At 48.8% G+C, this 13353-nt stretch overlaps 1 protein-coding gene across 1 annotated transcript in view; it reads left to right on the top strand.

Moving 5' to 3' along the window:
• The window catches only part of LOC118080878 (sodium- and chloride-dependent creatine transporter 1), a 28972-nt gene that overhangs the window by 9890 nt on the left and 5729 nt on the right, over positions 1–13353 (top strand). Inside the window, exons 4-12 of the mRNA XM_060271267.2 lie at positions 2482–2746; positions 3880–4012; positions 6691–6825; positions 7052–7155; positions 9661–9785; positions 10508–10620; positions 11445–11582; positions 12460–12562; positions 12773–12873. Coding sequence (XP_060127250.1) covers positions 2482–2746; positions 3880–4012; positions 6691–6825; positions 7052–7155; positions 9661–9785; positions 10508–10620; positions 11445–11582; positions 12460–12562; positions 12773–12873 — 1217 coding nt within the window. The remainder of the gene's footprint in view (positions 1–2481; positions 2747–3879; positions 4013–6690; positions 6826–7051; positions 7156–9660; positions 9786–10507; positions 10621–11444; positions 11583–12459; positions 12563–12772; positions 12874–13353) is intronic.

The raw sequence follows: 13353 nt of genomic DNA, 5'->3' as shown, positions 1-13353 counted from the left end.
AGAGCTAAGCTGGCTGGGGGGACTCTTGCAGGGACCAGCTGCTTTTTTGAGTTTATAACAAGACTCCCACGCCGGGCCTCAAGCAAGCTCCTGTCTTTCGAAGGTTATGAGGCAGTTACAGTTTGCAGAGGGAGTCTGTGAAGTGTGGATTTCAGCAAGCCTTCCTGTGCTTCATTTGAGCCCTGCTGAGCAGCTCAAACAAGGCTTGCCCTTCAGGGAAGAAGAGCCCACATCAACTTGTCTGCCAAGGAACCTTGCACGGGGATTCCATGGTGGATGCCTGGCCGGGGGTGGGGGCTCGTTGATTCAATATGGAAACTCCTCCCTGGAAGGCCTGACAACCATTTCGACAGACCAAGGATGAGGAAACATGAGTGGCGCTCCCAATGTTGCACTACACTTCCCTCCAACTCTGAACATGGGCCGTGGGCTGATGGGGGGTGGAGTGCAACCAGACTACCTCCGCCCTTGCTGTAGACCAGGCATCCCCAAACTTCGGCCCTCCGGATGCTTTGGACTACAATTCCCATCTTCCCCAACCACTGGTCCTGTTAGCTAGGGATCATGGGAGTTGTAGGCCAAAACATCTGGAGGGCCGCAGTTTGGGGATGCCTACTGGAAAAGAACTAGCACAGCCCTGAAAAGGAGCAGCAGAGAGGGCTCCCTGAGGCCCTTTACTAAACAGCTGCTTGGAGGATGAGGACATGGGAGTCGCGCCTTTGAGTTAATGGAGAGCGTGGGGTGGGTGGGGTCTGCGAATGTAGACCCAGGACTGAGTCTGCCTGTGAGTGGAGAATCCCCTTTCACTACCACCGATTTTGTCACTTCTCAGTACTAGCCACCAGCGATTCCCCACCCCTGCAACTAGGGTTGCCAGACTCAATAGTGGACAGGACTTCTGTGCCTTTAATTGCCCTGCTCTCTTTTGAGTCTGGAAACCTTAAAGAGAAACCAGCAGACCCTTTGTTTAATTTCCAAGCAAAGGGTCTGCTGGTTTCTCTTTAAGGTTTCCAGACTCAAAAGAGAGCAGGGCAATTAAAGGCACAGAAGTCCTGTCCTCTATTAAGTCTGGCAACCCTAGCTGCATTATGCATTCTCCTTCCAACAGAGCTGGGCCTACACCAGCAAGCGAGACAGCTTCCCAGGCATATGGATAAGGCTACACTAGCACACCGGGGTGGGAGACAGACATGGCAGATTAGGTGAAAGGGCTGGCAGCAACAGCCGTGCAATCGGTAAATGCGTTTTGACGTATGGCCTGAAATGCCCCGTAACCATACCCCTATGTACATTAGCAGTCAGGGTAACGTGGGGCTATGAGGATTCTGCCAACACGTTGAATAATGTATTGGATGAAGAATTCAGAGCAAGTTTTAAAGTCCTTAAGGTTATTTCAGGACGTGGTGGCGGGAAGCTTGAAAGCGTGTGGGCCATGTCTCTTGTGATGGCTCAGAATTTGGACTGGGGGGCTGAATGAGGAGGCGGGGCTTTGACAGAGACTTGGCTTTCCCCTTGCCTTGCAGAATAAAGTGTGCAGATTAGGTAAACGGATGCTTCATTTGTATATGAAGACACACCTCTTGGTCCTGGCTTTTGACACATGAGATAATTTATTTTCAGGACCCGCCTTATTTCTGTGAGCGATAGAAAGTTGCTTTAAACTGTTTTTAAAAGTTGTGTTTTATTTGTAGTAACACCCTGGGACCTTAGTGCGAAGGGCAGGCAATGAATAATAATAGTAACAGCAACATGTAGGCTATAGAATTGAGCTTCCCGTGATGTAGACTCTAGGTTTCCCTGGCGCAGCTCCCCCCCCCTGCCCCCCAGGAGAGTCTACGCCTCCTTCGCTATCAGCTATGCAGCTCAGACGGAAAGTTGTCATGGAAGAAGAAGCTGGTGGAGTTAGGCAGGGCTTAGGCCTAGTCTGCGCACGCAGCAGAGTGAGGTCATGGGGTGTTGGAAGTGCCAGAACGGACTGTAGCTCAGTGGCACCCAAAAGGTGCCAGGTTCAATCCCTGACGTATCCAAGGATGATACCTGGGGATGTGGCCTGCCTGAAATTCTGCAGAGCTGCTGCCAGTCAGTGTGGACAGTACTGAGGTAGATGGACCAATGACCTGAATTTGGTGTAAGGCAGCTTTCAATGGATCTCAGGCTGTCAGTGAGGGGCCGCCCCACTTCCTTATTTTTTTTTTTAAAAAAACAAAAAAACCAGGAGATGGAAAACAGTGCTTATTTTCTATTTGCAGGGAGGTCTTCCCTTTCCTTTCACGTAAGGGAGCATTCAAGATATGATCTCTCACCTGGAAGGTAAAGTGGTACATTCTGCTCTACCACGCTGGGACTCTACCACTTCATTCTCACTGCATGCCCAAGCCAGGCCTTGGTGGGAATTGAACATGCTGCCCTTCCCTCAGGAAGAACCGCATGCCTCCTCCGCTTTCCCCTGGGCCAACCTCTGACCATCTCGTTTCTCCCTAGGCCTGGGCCTGGCCTCTATGGTCATTGTCTTCTTCTGCAACTCTTACTACATCATGATTCTCGTCTGGGCCCTTTTCTACCTGGTGCACTCGCTGACGGAAACCCTGCCCTGGGCCACCTGCGGCCACTCCTGGAACACCCCCCAGTGCACTGAGCTCTTTGGCCTGGGCGGCTGCTACAACAACAGCACCAACAACAGCAGCAGCACTGCCAGAAACTGCAGCAACCTGGCTGACCAGCGTTCGCCCATCATAGAGTTCTGGGAGTGAGTGGGTACTAGTTCCCTAGAGGGATACCTGGATGTCCGTCTCTTTGGGGGGGCGGTATGGGGCCTGCAGTAAAGGTTCGTGAATTCACAGGGTCAAGTGGGGAAGAATGAGGGGAGACTGGAACGTGAGGGAGAGGAATGGTTCAGACAAGGAGGGGGTCCTACACATTTTTGTGCCTGAGGCAGAAAATTCAAAGGGTGCTTTCCATGGGGATAAAAAAAAAGACAGTATATAATTTATATACATTAATTATTTACTAACATTGTTTATTAATCGCCTTCCACACACGTTTCTAGGTGATTGTAATGGTGTTGTTGAGGCCACTCTCGAGTAAAGACCATGCTTGTCTTTAACGGTTTTATTGTGCATAATATTTACAGTGCAGAGATAGTAGAAAACATGACCTCCTGGTCACTTGCAGAATCCGGGAGTGGACGTTTCCTGTTGCGTGGCCAGCATAAGAGCTTAGGCACCCCAAAACACCTCCCCCCGACCTTACATTTAGTGGCGCGCCTTAATCCGGGCGCCGGAAGGGGCTGCCTGTTCCCATCCACCTGCTGGTCAAGGCGTTGCAAGGGCTCTCCAACATCACTGAGCCTTGCCTCCTCCATCCCGCTAACTTCCACCTGACCCGCTGCTGCTGCTGCTGCTGCTCTCACTGGGCGAAGTGCTGGTCAGAAGGAGGGAGGGGGAGGTTCCCTGTAGGAAGGTCCCCTGACAGTGATGTACAAAATATAATTAAAAAACAGCTTTAAAAATAGCCCAGAAAATAACAGCGGATAAATTTAAAAACAACACAAAGGAGAAACCCATTGCAGAGACCCGTTTTTAAATATTATATCAATTATATTAACGAAAGTGATTGACTATTTGCTGCCTTTTAATGGTACCCGAAATCTGTCATCTGAAGTGAGGTGCTACATTTAGTTAGTTAGTTAGTTAGTTACTGTAGTTAGTTGTTTAAATCATTTATAACTCACTTAATATTTTGAATATCTCTAAAGCAATGCCTAATGGTAGGATCAGCACTAGATAAGGACAGAGGCAAATGGTTTTTCTTCTTGTCCTCCTCATGCTCAAGCTGCAGCCCCTGCTAAATTCCCTCTCCACTTCCTCACCCACCTCTTAGGAACAAGGTGCTGCGGATTTCAGGGGGTCTGTCTGAACCAGGAGACCTTAGCTGGCAGCTGATTCTCTGCCTGCTCACGACTTGGGTCATTGTCTATTTCTGCATCTGGAAGGGGGTCAAGTCAACTGGGAAGGTAACAGGTCTTTCTTTAAAAGTGTGTGTGCAATGTTACTGTGGGGGAAGCTTATGAGGAAGTATAAAACAGTCGGTTATGGCAGCAGGGCAGGATTTTAGGGCAAATGCTCAAGATTATGCTCATCAGGACAGCAACCCCCCGCCCAAATGTAGCAAGGCTGCCATAACACATTTTGAAGTAAACTATACACAATACCACCTAAAGCAGCCTCAGGTGGGGAGCCTCAGCCACCTGGGGGGGGGGGTTGAACCTCAATCTGACACCTCAATTTGACACATCCAGGCACCTCAATCTGACCATCAAGACTCACCAGCCATGAAGTCTGCCCTCTGTGGGTGCTTTTGGCTGCCCTTGAATAGTGCTAATGCCTCTTTGGGTTGTTTTTTTTATAAAAAAATAAGATTTCATTACAGTTTTTTCATTATACAATAAGATAAAAGAAAATAATGTAAATAAAAACAAAAACAGAGAAAGAGAAAATAAAACACCAAAGGGAAAAAAACAGAATTAAAGGGGGGGGAGGGAAAGACTTCCGATTTTCCACCTGTCAGTTACATAAAAAGAAATTATTCAAAATATCCACTCTAGAATGACATCCAGCGAGTCTACTTTCTGTTAGGCAATATTTCCCCAATCTTCCCAGCCAAATGTCTCAGACTAATCCATTTTCCTTTTATACAAACAAAAAAAAAGTCCAAAGGGGCTTCTCTATTTATTAATAATTTCAGCAATAGCTTTTCTCTAACCAAACCTATCCACTTTGTCTCCAACAATTTCAACTACCATTCCTCCGTATTAAGCAATGCTATGACGAAAACGCCTCTTGTCTGATGGATGGTGAGATGGGTGTGTCCGACTTTTGCAGGGCTGCCATGTAGCCTGGGATGTATGCAGTTGTTGCCCCACCCACTTTCCATGGCTGCCAAGTCTCCCGCTGAAAAATGCGGGAGCAGCACCAGCACCGGAAGTCGCTTCTATGCATGTCCGGACATGCGTAGAAGCAACTTCCGGTGCCACGCTACCTATGTCTGGGCAACAGAAATCGGGCGGCGCCAGGACCCAAAATGGAGCCTCCCTGGCAGGTAGGAAATCCAGGGGATTTACGGGATTTTTCCCAATCCGGGCTGCCAGCGGGAAACGGTTTAAAATACGGGGGTTTCCCGTGAAAAACAGGAGACTTGGCAGCTATGCCCACTTTCCCACCTGGCTCCACCCACCACTGCTATGTGGCCCCACTAAAGGTTCCCTATGAGGCCATGTGGGCCTCAAGCTGAAAAGGGTTTCCCCCCCCCCCACTTCTTAAATAGCACCCTTTCTCTCCCTAATAAGTCTAAAGCCTAAAATTACATAACTGCTCCACTGATAACAAGTGTATATTGGCAATAATAACACACAGGGAGCGCAATGTGGTCAGTAATGACAGATCCATCAGCATCTTAATGCTGAAATTTGTTCTTTGTAGTTCAGAAACTGTAATAAAAAAAACTCCCAGCGAAGATAGAATCTGAGAACACGCTGTCACTTCCTCCTTCCGATGTAGCACTCGGATCTGTAATAATTTTCTGATGGTGGTTGCACCGCTGGTGTTTGCTGAAAGGCCAACCCCCGCCTAGGCACACATGACGTCAGCTAGTAATTGTCATTATACAATTGCTGTGGTGAATGGAAAAACGTTGCGTAAGCAGTGGTAAGAAAATACCCTCATCGCTGTTAAATACGAGCAAATGCAACTGGCGTCCTATCACATCTGGCGTTAATTCTTTATGTGGATGGGAGTGAGAGGTTATACGGCCAGTACTCTTGTATCAGGTGACACCACAGTTGCCCTTATTTCTCCTGTGTGTGTGTGTGTGTGTGTGTGTGTGTGTGTTGCTTTTTGGGGTGGGCGTTCTGAGCATCACAAGTGTTTCTTCTGTGGCGCCCAACAAATAATTTCCTGGTGTGTCTCTGAGCCCAAAAAGACACATTTTAAAAAATAAGTAAAGTACTTACACTTTTCAAATATATACATTTCACTGATTTTACATTCATTTTGACATTTTAAAACTTGACTTCCTTCTCCCTCTTTCTGCAGTTCTTTAAATTTATTATCTTCTGCATATCTGAATTAACTTAACTTGCTCATTTATTTATCTTCTTTATATATATATACTCTTACATAGCTGCAGGTTATTACAATAATCCTGCCAGTGTTATTATCTGCTTACAATTTATCTGTAAATATTCAATAAACCATTTCCATTCTTTTATTTTTAAAAAAAGTTTGTCTCTTGATTTCTTATTCTTCCAGTAAGTTTTGCCATTTCTGCATATTCCATAAGTTTTTGTATCCATTCTTCCTTTGCTGGGACTTCTTCTTCTTTCCATTTTTGGGCAAGTACCATTCTTGCCGCTGTAGTCGCTCACATAAATAAATTTCTATACAATTTAGGTAGTTCTATCCCTATAATTCGCAGAAGAAAGGCTTCTGGGTTTTTTAAACATATGTTATTTTAAACATCCGTTTCATTTCATTACATATCATTCCCCAGTAAAAAAGACACATTTTTTAACATGAGCCCCATCCTTTCCTCCTACAGACCAGGCATCCTCACCTTGCAACCCACCAATCTGATTGCAGCCACTCAGCACCAGTGTGGTGTTGGCAATGTCCTAATAATATCCTTGTTTGGCAGGTGGTCTATTTCACTGCACTCTTCCCCTACGTGGTTCTCATCTTGCTGCTCTTGCATGGCATGACGTTGCCCGGTGCGCTTGATGGCATCATCTACTACCTGAAACCGGACTGGACCAAGCTTGCTGTCGCTCAGGTAAGAACTGGGATGCCACATTTGCCAAGATAGGGGACGTGGAAGGTTTCAAACAGGGAAGCAGCTGGGGAAACGGAGGCCGCAGCCAATATCTGTGCGCAGGGAGGCAGGCCTTTGCATCTAACTGCACCTTTGCCCTCTGGCCAGGCCAGGCCTGGTCATGCAAACAAGAGTTCTGCCCGCCCACTCGGTGGGGTTTATACCACGGCTGTTCCCCTCACCCCAGGTATGGATTGATGCTGGTACCCAGATCTTCTTCTCATATGCTATCGGGCTGGGAGCCCTGACCGCACTTGGCAGCTACAACCGCTTCCACAACAACTGCTACAGGTGAGGCCCCACAGCGCAAACGGGTAATCTTAAAAAGAGATCTGCATGGCTTTCAGTCCCCAAGTGTAGAATCTGCTGGCTTTGTCTGAATCCTGATAGAGACACTGCTGTTATTTAAACAAGAGTTTAAATAAAAGCCTTGAAAATGTTACTACCGCAGGACTTCTTCAAATAGTGGCATCTATACCCCCCACCCACTAGGTCCTCATCTCTCTCCTGTCCCCAACCACACCCCATTCCGCAACCTGCATGTCATCTTCCAACACATTTATTTCTCCCCCTTTTCTATTCTGCACAAGTACAGAATTTGGTGGAGTGCAGAGAATTCAGCAGCCTGACCATCTCCATTCCCTCTCTCCCTCCACTTTAAAAGCAAGTTTACAGCTAAGGCGACAAATACAGGGCTGAAATTGTGTGGGCAATGCTTGGTGAAACATCAGGAACTATGTGTGTGTGTGTGTGTGTGTGTGTGTGTGTGTGTGTATACACATGTGTGCTCGCAGTGTTGAGTGGGGGGGAATACAGTATCATTTTTTATGACTGGCAGAAGTTGAATGAATTATGCAAGATGAAAATGTCTGCAAATGTGCTTGATTTGATCATTTATGTTGGTCACAGAATTCAACTTTTCTTGGTGCAGATTTTAGGTTGCATTTAGCATAGAAGTCTGGGTTGCTGTTTGTTTGTTCTTTAAGTGCAGAGTATGCACAGATATAGGGACGCGGGTGGCGCTGTGGGTTAAACCACAGAGCCTAGGGCTTGCCGATCAGAAGGTCAGCGGTTCGAATCCCCGCAACAGGGTGAGCTCCCATTGCTCGGTCCCAGCTCCTGCCAACCTAGCAGTTCGAAAGCACATCAAAGTGCAAGTCGATAAATAGGTACTGCTCCGGCGGGAAGGGAAGGTAAACAGCGTTTCTGTGCGCTGTTCTGGTTCGCCAGAAGCGGCTTTGTCATGCTGGCCATATGACCTGGAAGCTGTACGCCAGCTCCCTCGGCCAGTAAAGTGAGATGAGCGCCGCAACCCCAGAGTCGGTCACGACTGGACCTAATGGTCAGGGGTCCCTTTACCTTTACCTTTATGCACAGATATGCATATTTCCTTCCATAAAACTTCTCTGTTTTCTCTATGTTGGGCGAACCCATGGGCTAGATTCAACCCACACCCTTGTCATCAGTTATTATTAATTTATATACTACTCTGTGCCAAAGTGTCTTCTAAGCAGCTTACAACTTTAATACATAGTGAAAATACTCAAAAACCGATTCCATTAAAACTACTAGTTCAGTTTAGGGGAGAGCTTGCCTGAATAGGTGTGCCTTCAGGAGCGGGCAGAATACCAACACTGATGGAGGGCATTCTGCAGCACTGATGCCACAAGCTGATAATCATCAGGCCATGATAAAACCGGCATGTTCCATTTGCAGATCGTAGTACCAGGCGCCAGAGGGCAATATGGTTTTTCATGCCATGTGTGGTCTGCTAGTTACCTCCATGGTTGCCCCCAACTAATTTGCTGCTAATGCAGGTGAAAGCTGCACACACACACACACACACACACACACACACACACACACCCCTGGCAACGTCAGCTGCCAGGAAGCCAGAAATGGCAGGAAACAAACCTTTGAGCCACTGTTTGCATGTGTCCCTCAAGATCGAACAGGTTGCCAAGTCCTGCTCTATGACATATTCCGCACTCATACAAATTCGCAAATCTGGATAAAATAAGGAAATTCGTAATTTAAATGGAGACACAATTTGTCTCGAATGCAACATTCGGGGAAGTGTGTGGAGTTGGAGAGTTAATATGGGAGTGGGGTGCGGCAAAAGCTTCTACCCCACATACCTTGAAGCCTTTGATGCACCACCACTGTCCTAAGATGCCCTTTGTGCAGGGTGTTGGGCTAAATGACCCTCAGGGGTCCCTTAGAGCTCTACAATTCTATTATTCTAACTTGGTGGCAGCAGCAAGAGGTTAGCACAGTACAGCTGAGCTCCAGGAATCATAGAATCATAGAGTTGGAAGAGCCTACAAGGGCCACCCAGTCCAACCCCCTTCCAGCAGAAGATTGGATAGTGCCTATATTGTGCACTGCTTGACGCAGCTGCTTGTTGCCATCTGCGATGCAGAATCTTACCCATGCTGGGGGGGGGGAACCTCGCCCCCCCAAAAAAAGAACCCTTTAGCATCTAATGCTAGCCAACTCTGGTTTAATTTGAACCCCTCAACCTATACTTAGCAGCGAGATTCAGTCCTAGAACATGTGACAAGAGTACATTTTAACATGTGCAGAGTGTCTTTCTGTCATTGCAGGGGGCAATTGGGTTTATTAGAGGGAAGGAAGGGTGATTTCCAGCCAGGCTGGTGTCCTGGGCGCCTCTAACATGGTACAAGCATTGTAACCTCTTGTAAGGGAGGTGAACTGAGAGGGCACTGGGCACCCAATGGGTCCGAGTGGAGGGTGAGCTTGTGGCTATTGACTTGCCTGATCCTCTCCCTATAGGGATGCCTACGTCTTGGCTGTGATCAACAGCTCAACCAGCTTCTTTGCTGGCTTTGTGGTGTTTTCAGTCCTGGGCTTCATGGCATCGGAGCAGGGCGTGGACATCTCCCAGGTGGCAGAGTCAGGTGAGCTCCAGCTGTGGGGATTTCCTCTGATTCCATTCCCCCCTTTCCCCAAGAAAAGGCAGGTTCTTTGGGGTGTGGCGCATGGGTGCAAAATAGCTGGGAGGCAGAGCACCAAGCCTACCTGTAACCTCCAGGTAGCACCAGCAAATAGCTCTTGCCTGAAGCCCTGGAGAGCCACTGCCAGCCAGCGTAGACAGTACTGAACTAGATGGAGCTATGATCCGATTTAGAAGAAGGCAGCTCCCCTGTGTCCCTGTGCTGAAGGCGCCAGGCACAATGGCATCTCCATTGAAAAGAACCTCAAGCACAGCAGCACAGGAGAGAACATTGACTAGACCACGGAGAACTGCAGCCAATCAGAGTAGGAAGAACAGGACTGGCCAGGCCAATGGTGTGTTCTTGCATGCTAAGTTTAGGTAACTTCTTAGAATTTTGGGAGAATGTAATAAGAGCCTGTTAGATCTGGCCAATGGTCCACCTTCATGCAGCGTCCTATATAGGAAGCCTGCAAGCTGGACCTGAGCACAGCATCACCCTGCCCACCTGTGTTTCCCAGTAACTGGTGTTCAGAGGCACAATGCCTGTGGCAGTGGAGGTAGAACAGAGCCACAGGTGCAGCTAGTAGACATGGGTAGCCTCGTCCTCCCTGAATTTGTTCAATCCCCAAGCTGGTGGCTATCGCTGCAGCCGGCACCCCTCTTAACTCACGCTGTCTCTTGCAGGTCCAGGCCTGGCCTTCATTGCCTACCCCAAAGCTGTGACGCTCATGCCGCTCTCCCCGCTCTGGGCGACACTTTTTTTCTTCATGCTTCTGGTCCTGGGGCTGGACAGCCAGGTAAGCCACTCGTGGGGAGCGTGTGTTTATTGAGCAGAGCAACTTGGGAGGGGGAGGCACAATGTAGAAATGGCGTAGAGGGAAAGTGGCTTCTTTTACTTGCAGAAATCGGTGCGTGGTGTTTGTGCTACGGTTTGCTAACACAGCCGCAGACAGGAAGGTGTTGCTGTTGGAAGCATGGGAGGAGGAGGAGGAGGTGTTTAAGAAGTTGGCAGTTGGGAGGGAGGGGGGAAGGGGGGAAGGGAGGGAGGGCATGCCACCCATAGCAAGGATGATAGGGAGCAGGTTACAATGGCATGATGAAAATGGGAGCGTAATGCTGTGCCCACAGGGCAAGTAAAGAGGAACCCAAGAGACCGAACCAGCACTCGCCAGTTGACCTGAATGCAAACAGAGCTCATGTGTTTGCACTGCTGAGGGGGCACAGGATGTGTGCAGAGTGCAAAGCAGGGCCAGAGAGAGTCCCGGGGGCCAGGTTGAGAGGCCTGGAGGGCCACGTCTCATAGCTGTCAACCCTCCCTTTTTTTGGTGGGAAACTCCCTTATTCCAAGCCACAGCTGTCAACTTTCCCCTTTTTTTTACTGGAAATTCCCTTATTCCAGCGCCTTTCCCGCTGCTATCCTGGATTGTTAGATATACCGTAGACTGTCCCTGGGACAGGTGAGGCTGCAGATCCCTTATTTTCAAACCCGAAAGTTGACAGCTATGCCACATCTTGACCTCAGTCCTGAGGTTCCACACCTCTGTGTTAAGCAGAGCGTAGACCAGGACCTCATGCCAAGTTTACCTCTCTCTCTCTCTCATATGTTATTTCATCCTGCCAGTTTGTGGGAGTGGAGGGTTTCATCACTGGCATCCTAGACCTGTTTCCGCAGCCAGCAGCAGGCTCCCCGCGCAGAGAGATCACCGCTGCGATTTGCTGCCTTGTCTGCTGTATCATTGACCTCTCCATGGTGACTCAGGTGAGGCCGATGTGTGGGAGAAACCATTTCTATACGAAACGTGAGTGCTACATGGGCTTGCCTGGGAGGGGCTGGCTAGGGCAGAACTCATTTTCTGGGTGGGCCACCAGAAGCTCCTGGGCACAGTCCAAACTCCTGGGTAATAAGAATTACTCGGAAGGTGTAGTCAGTTAAAAATGCCTCTCCGCACCACCAGCACCCATGGCTTCATGAGCTGTAGCCTCCCTGTGTCTTCCCAAAGAGCAAAGCCATCACACTGCATGAAAGAGATGCTCTGGCTAGGACTCCAGCCGACCTTCAGGCCACAGTGTTTCTCAAACATGGGTCTCCCATTGTTATTGGACTACGACTCCCATCATCCCTGACCACTAGTTCTGCTAGCCAGGGATGATGGGAGTTGTAGTCCAACAACAATGGGAGACCTGTGTTTGAGAATTACTGTTCCAGGGGAGGGGAATTCCACTGACATGGGGTAACTACCGCGTTGTCACCTTCCCCATGTCCCCTCACAATCCTTAGGATCTACCTGTCGAAAGAAGTATCCGTGTATCAGGTTCCAACCATTAATGCAGCCATTAATGGATAGGACCATTTCAGTTCCTTGGCAAAGTCCCACCCTGAATGGCCGGAGCTAGAAGCTCAAGGCTTGCCCATTTGGCTGTGCTTGGGACACGCTGTTTGCCGAGAGGGGCCAGTGTCTCTTTCTGTGTGTGACATGTCTCTCTGTGATACACTGTCTACACAAGCCCCCGTAGCCCTGTCTCCATAGCCCCACTCCTCATCATGGCTGGCATTTCTCTACTTGGAATAATAATAAGCAACACGGATAATGCGCGTATTCGGTAATCAGTTCTTTTCCTGTGCCATGTGACCCTAGGGCGGCATGTACGTCTTTCAGCTGTTTGACAATTATTCGGCCAGCGGGATCACGCTTCTGTGGCAGGCCTTCTGGGAGTGTGTGGTGATTGCCTGGGTCTATGGTAAGTGGCAAGGGAGACACAGGGGCAAGGAGATTTCAGGAAAAGCAAACACTTTCCCTCCCTGCACAGTCCTCTGCTTGACTCTTGCTTTGGCTCCCCCCCACCCAAGGCTGCCGGAGATCTGGGTGCTGTGAATGGGGTCCTTTTCAGATTGGTGCGGGAGGGGACGGCCTGGCTCGAGGTTCAAAACTGATTCGCTCTTCCGCGCAGGAGCTGACCGCTTCATGGACGATGTTGCCCATATGATTGGCTACCGACCGCTGCCCTACATGAAGTGGTGCTGGTCTCTCATCACCCCAGTGGTGTGTGTGGTGAGTTGAAAGCAGTGGGGCAGAAGGAGAAGGGCCCCCATACAAATCTGGGCTAACTCAGCCTGGCTTTTCACACATTTGTTTTGACTTGTTGCCAGAATATTTGACTGCTGTGACTATGTTTGAGCAGCCCCGTACTGGTGTATGCGTGGTGGTGCTGATGGTGTTTTTAGATTACCTCATTCCCAGCTGCAAGAAACTTGTAGTTTGCCTACATTTAAATAGTACAGCACATGCTAAGAGACACTGGTCGTTTTTGCCTCTCCCCTACGCTGTCCGACTTTACTCAAATGTGATGGCCCTTCTTCTTCACGCTGGATTTGTCTAACCTGCTTCAGGGGCAGGACAGCAGGGTTATCCCATTCTCCGTAGTTAGAGTTGGAAGGGACCAAGGGCCATTTAGTGCAACCCCCTGCAATGCAGGAATCTCAACTAAAGCATATTTGACAGATCTCCTAGTTCTCCTCAGTCTTGTAGCCA

The sequence above is a fragment of the Zootoca vivipara genome, chromosome 2 (assembly GCF_965207765.1).
Source record: "Zootoca vivipara chromosome 2, rZooViv2.hap1.1, whole genome shotgun sequence".
Lineage (NCBI taxonomy): Eukaryota > Metazoa > Chordata > Lepidosauria > Squamata > Lacertidae > Zootoca > Zootoca vivipara.
This window is presented reverse-complemented; position numbering and strand designations above follow the sequence as displayed.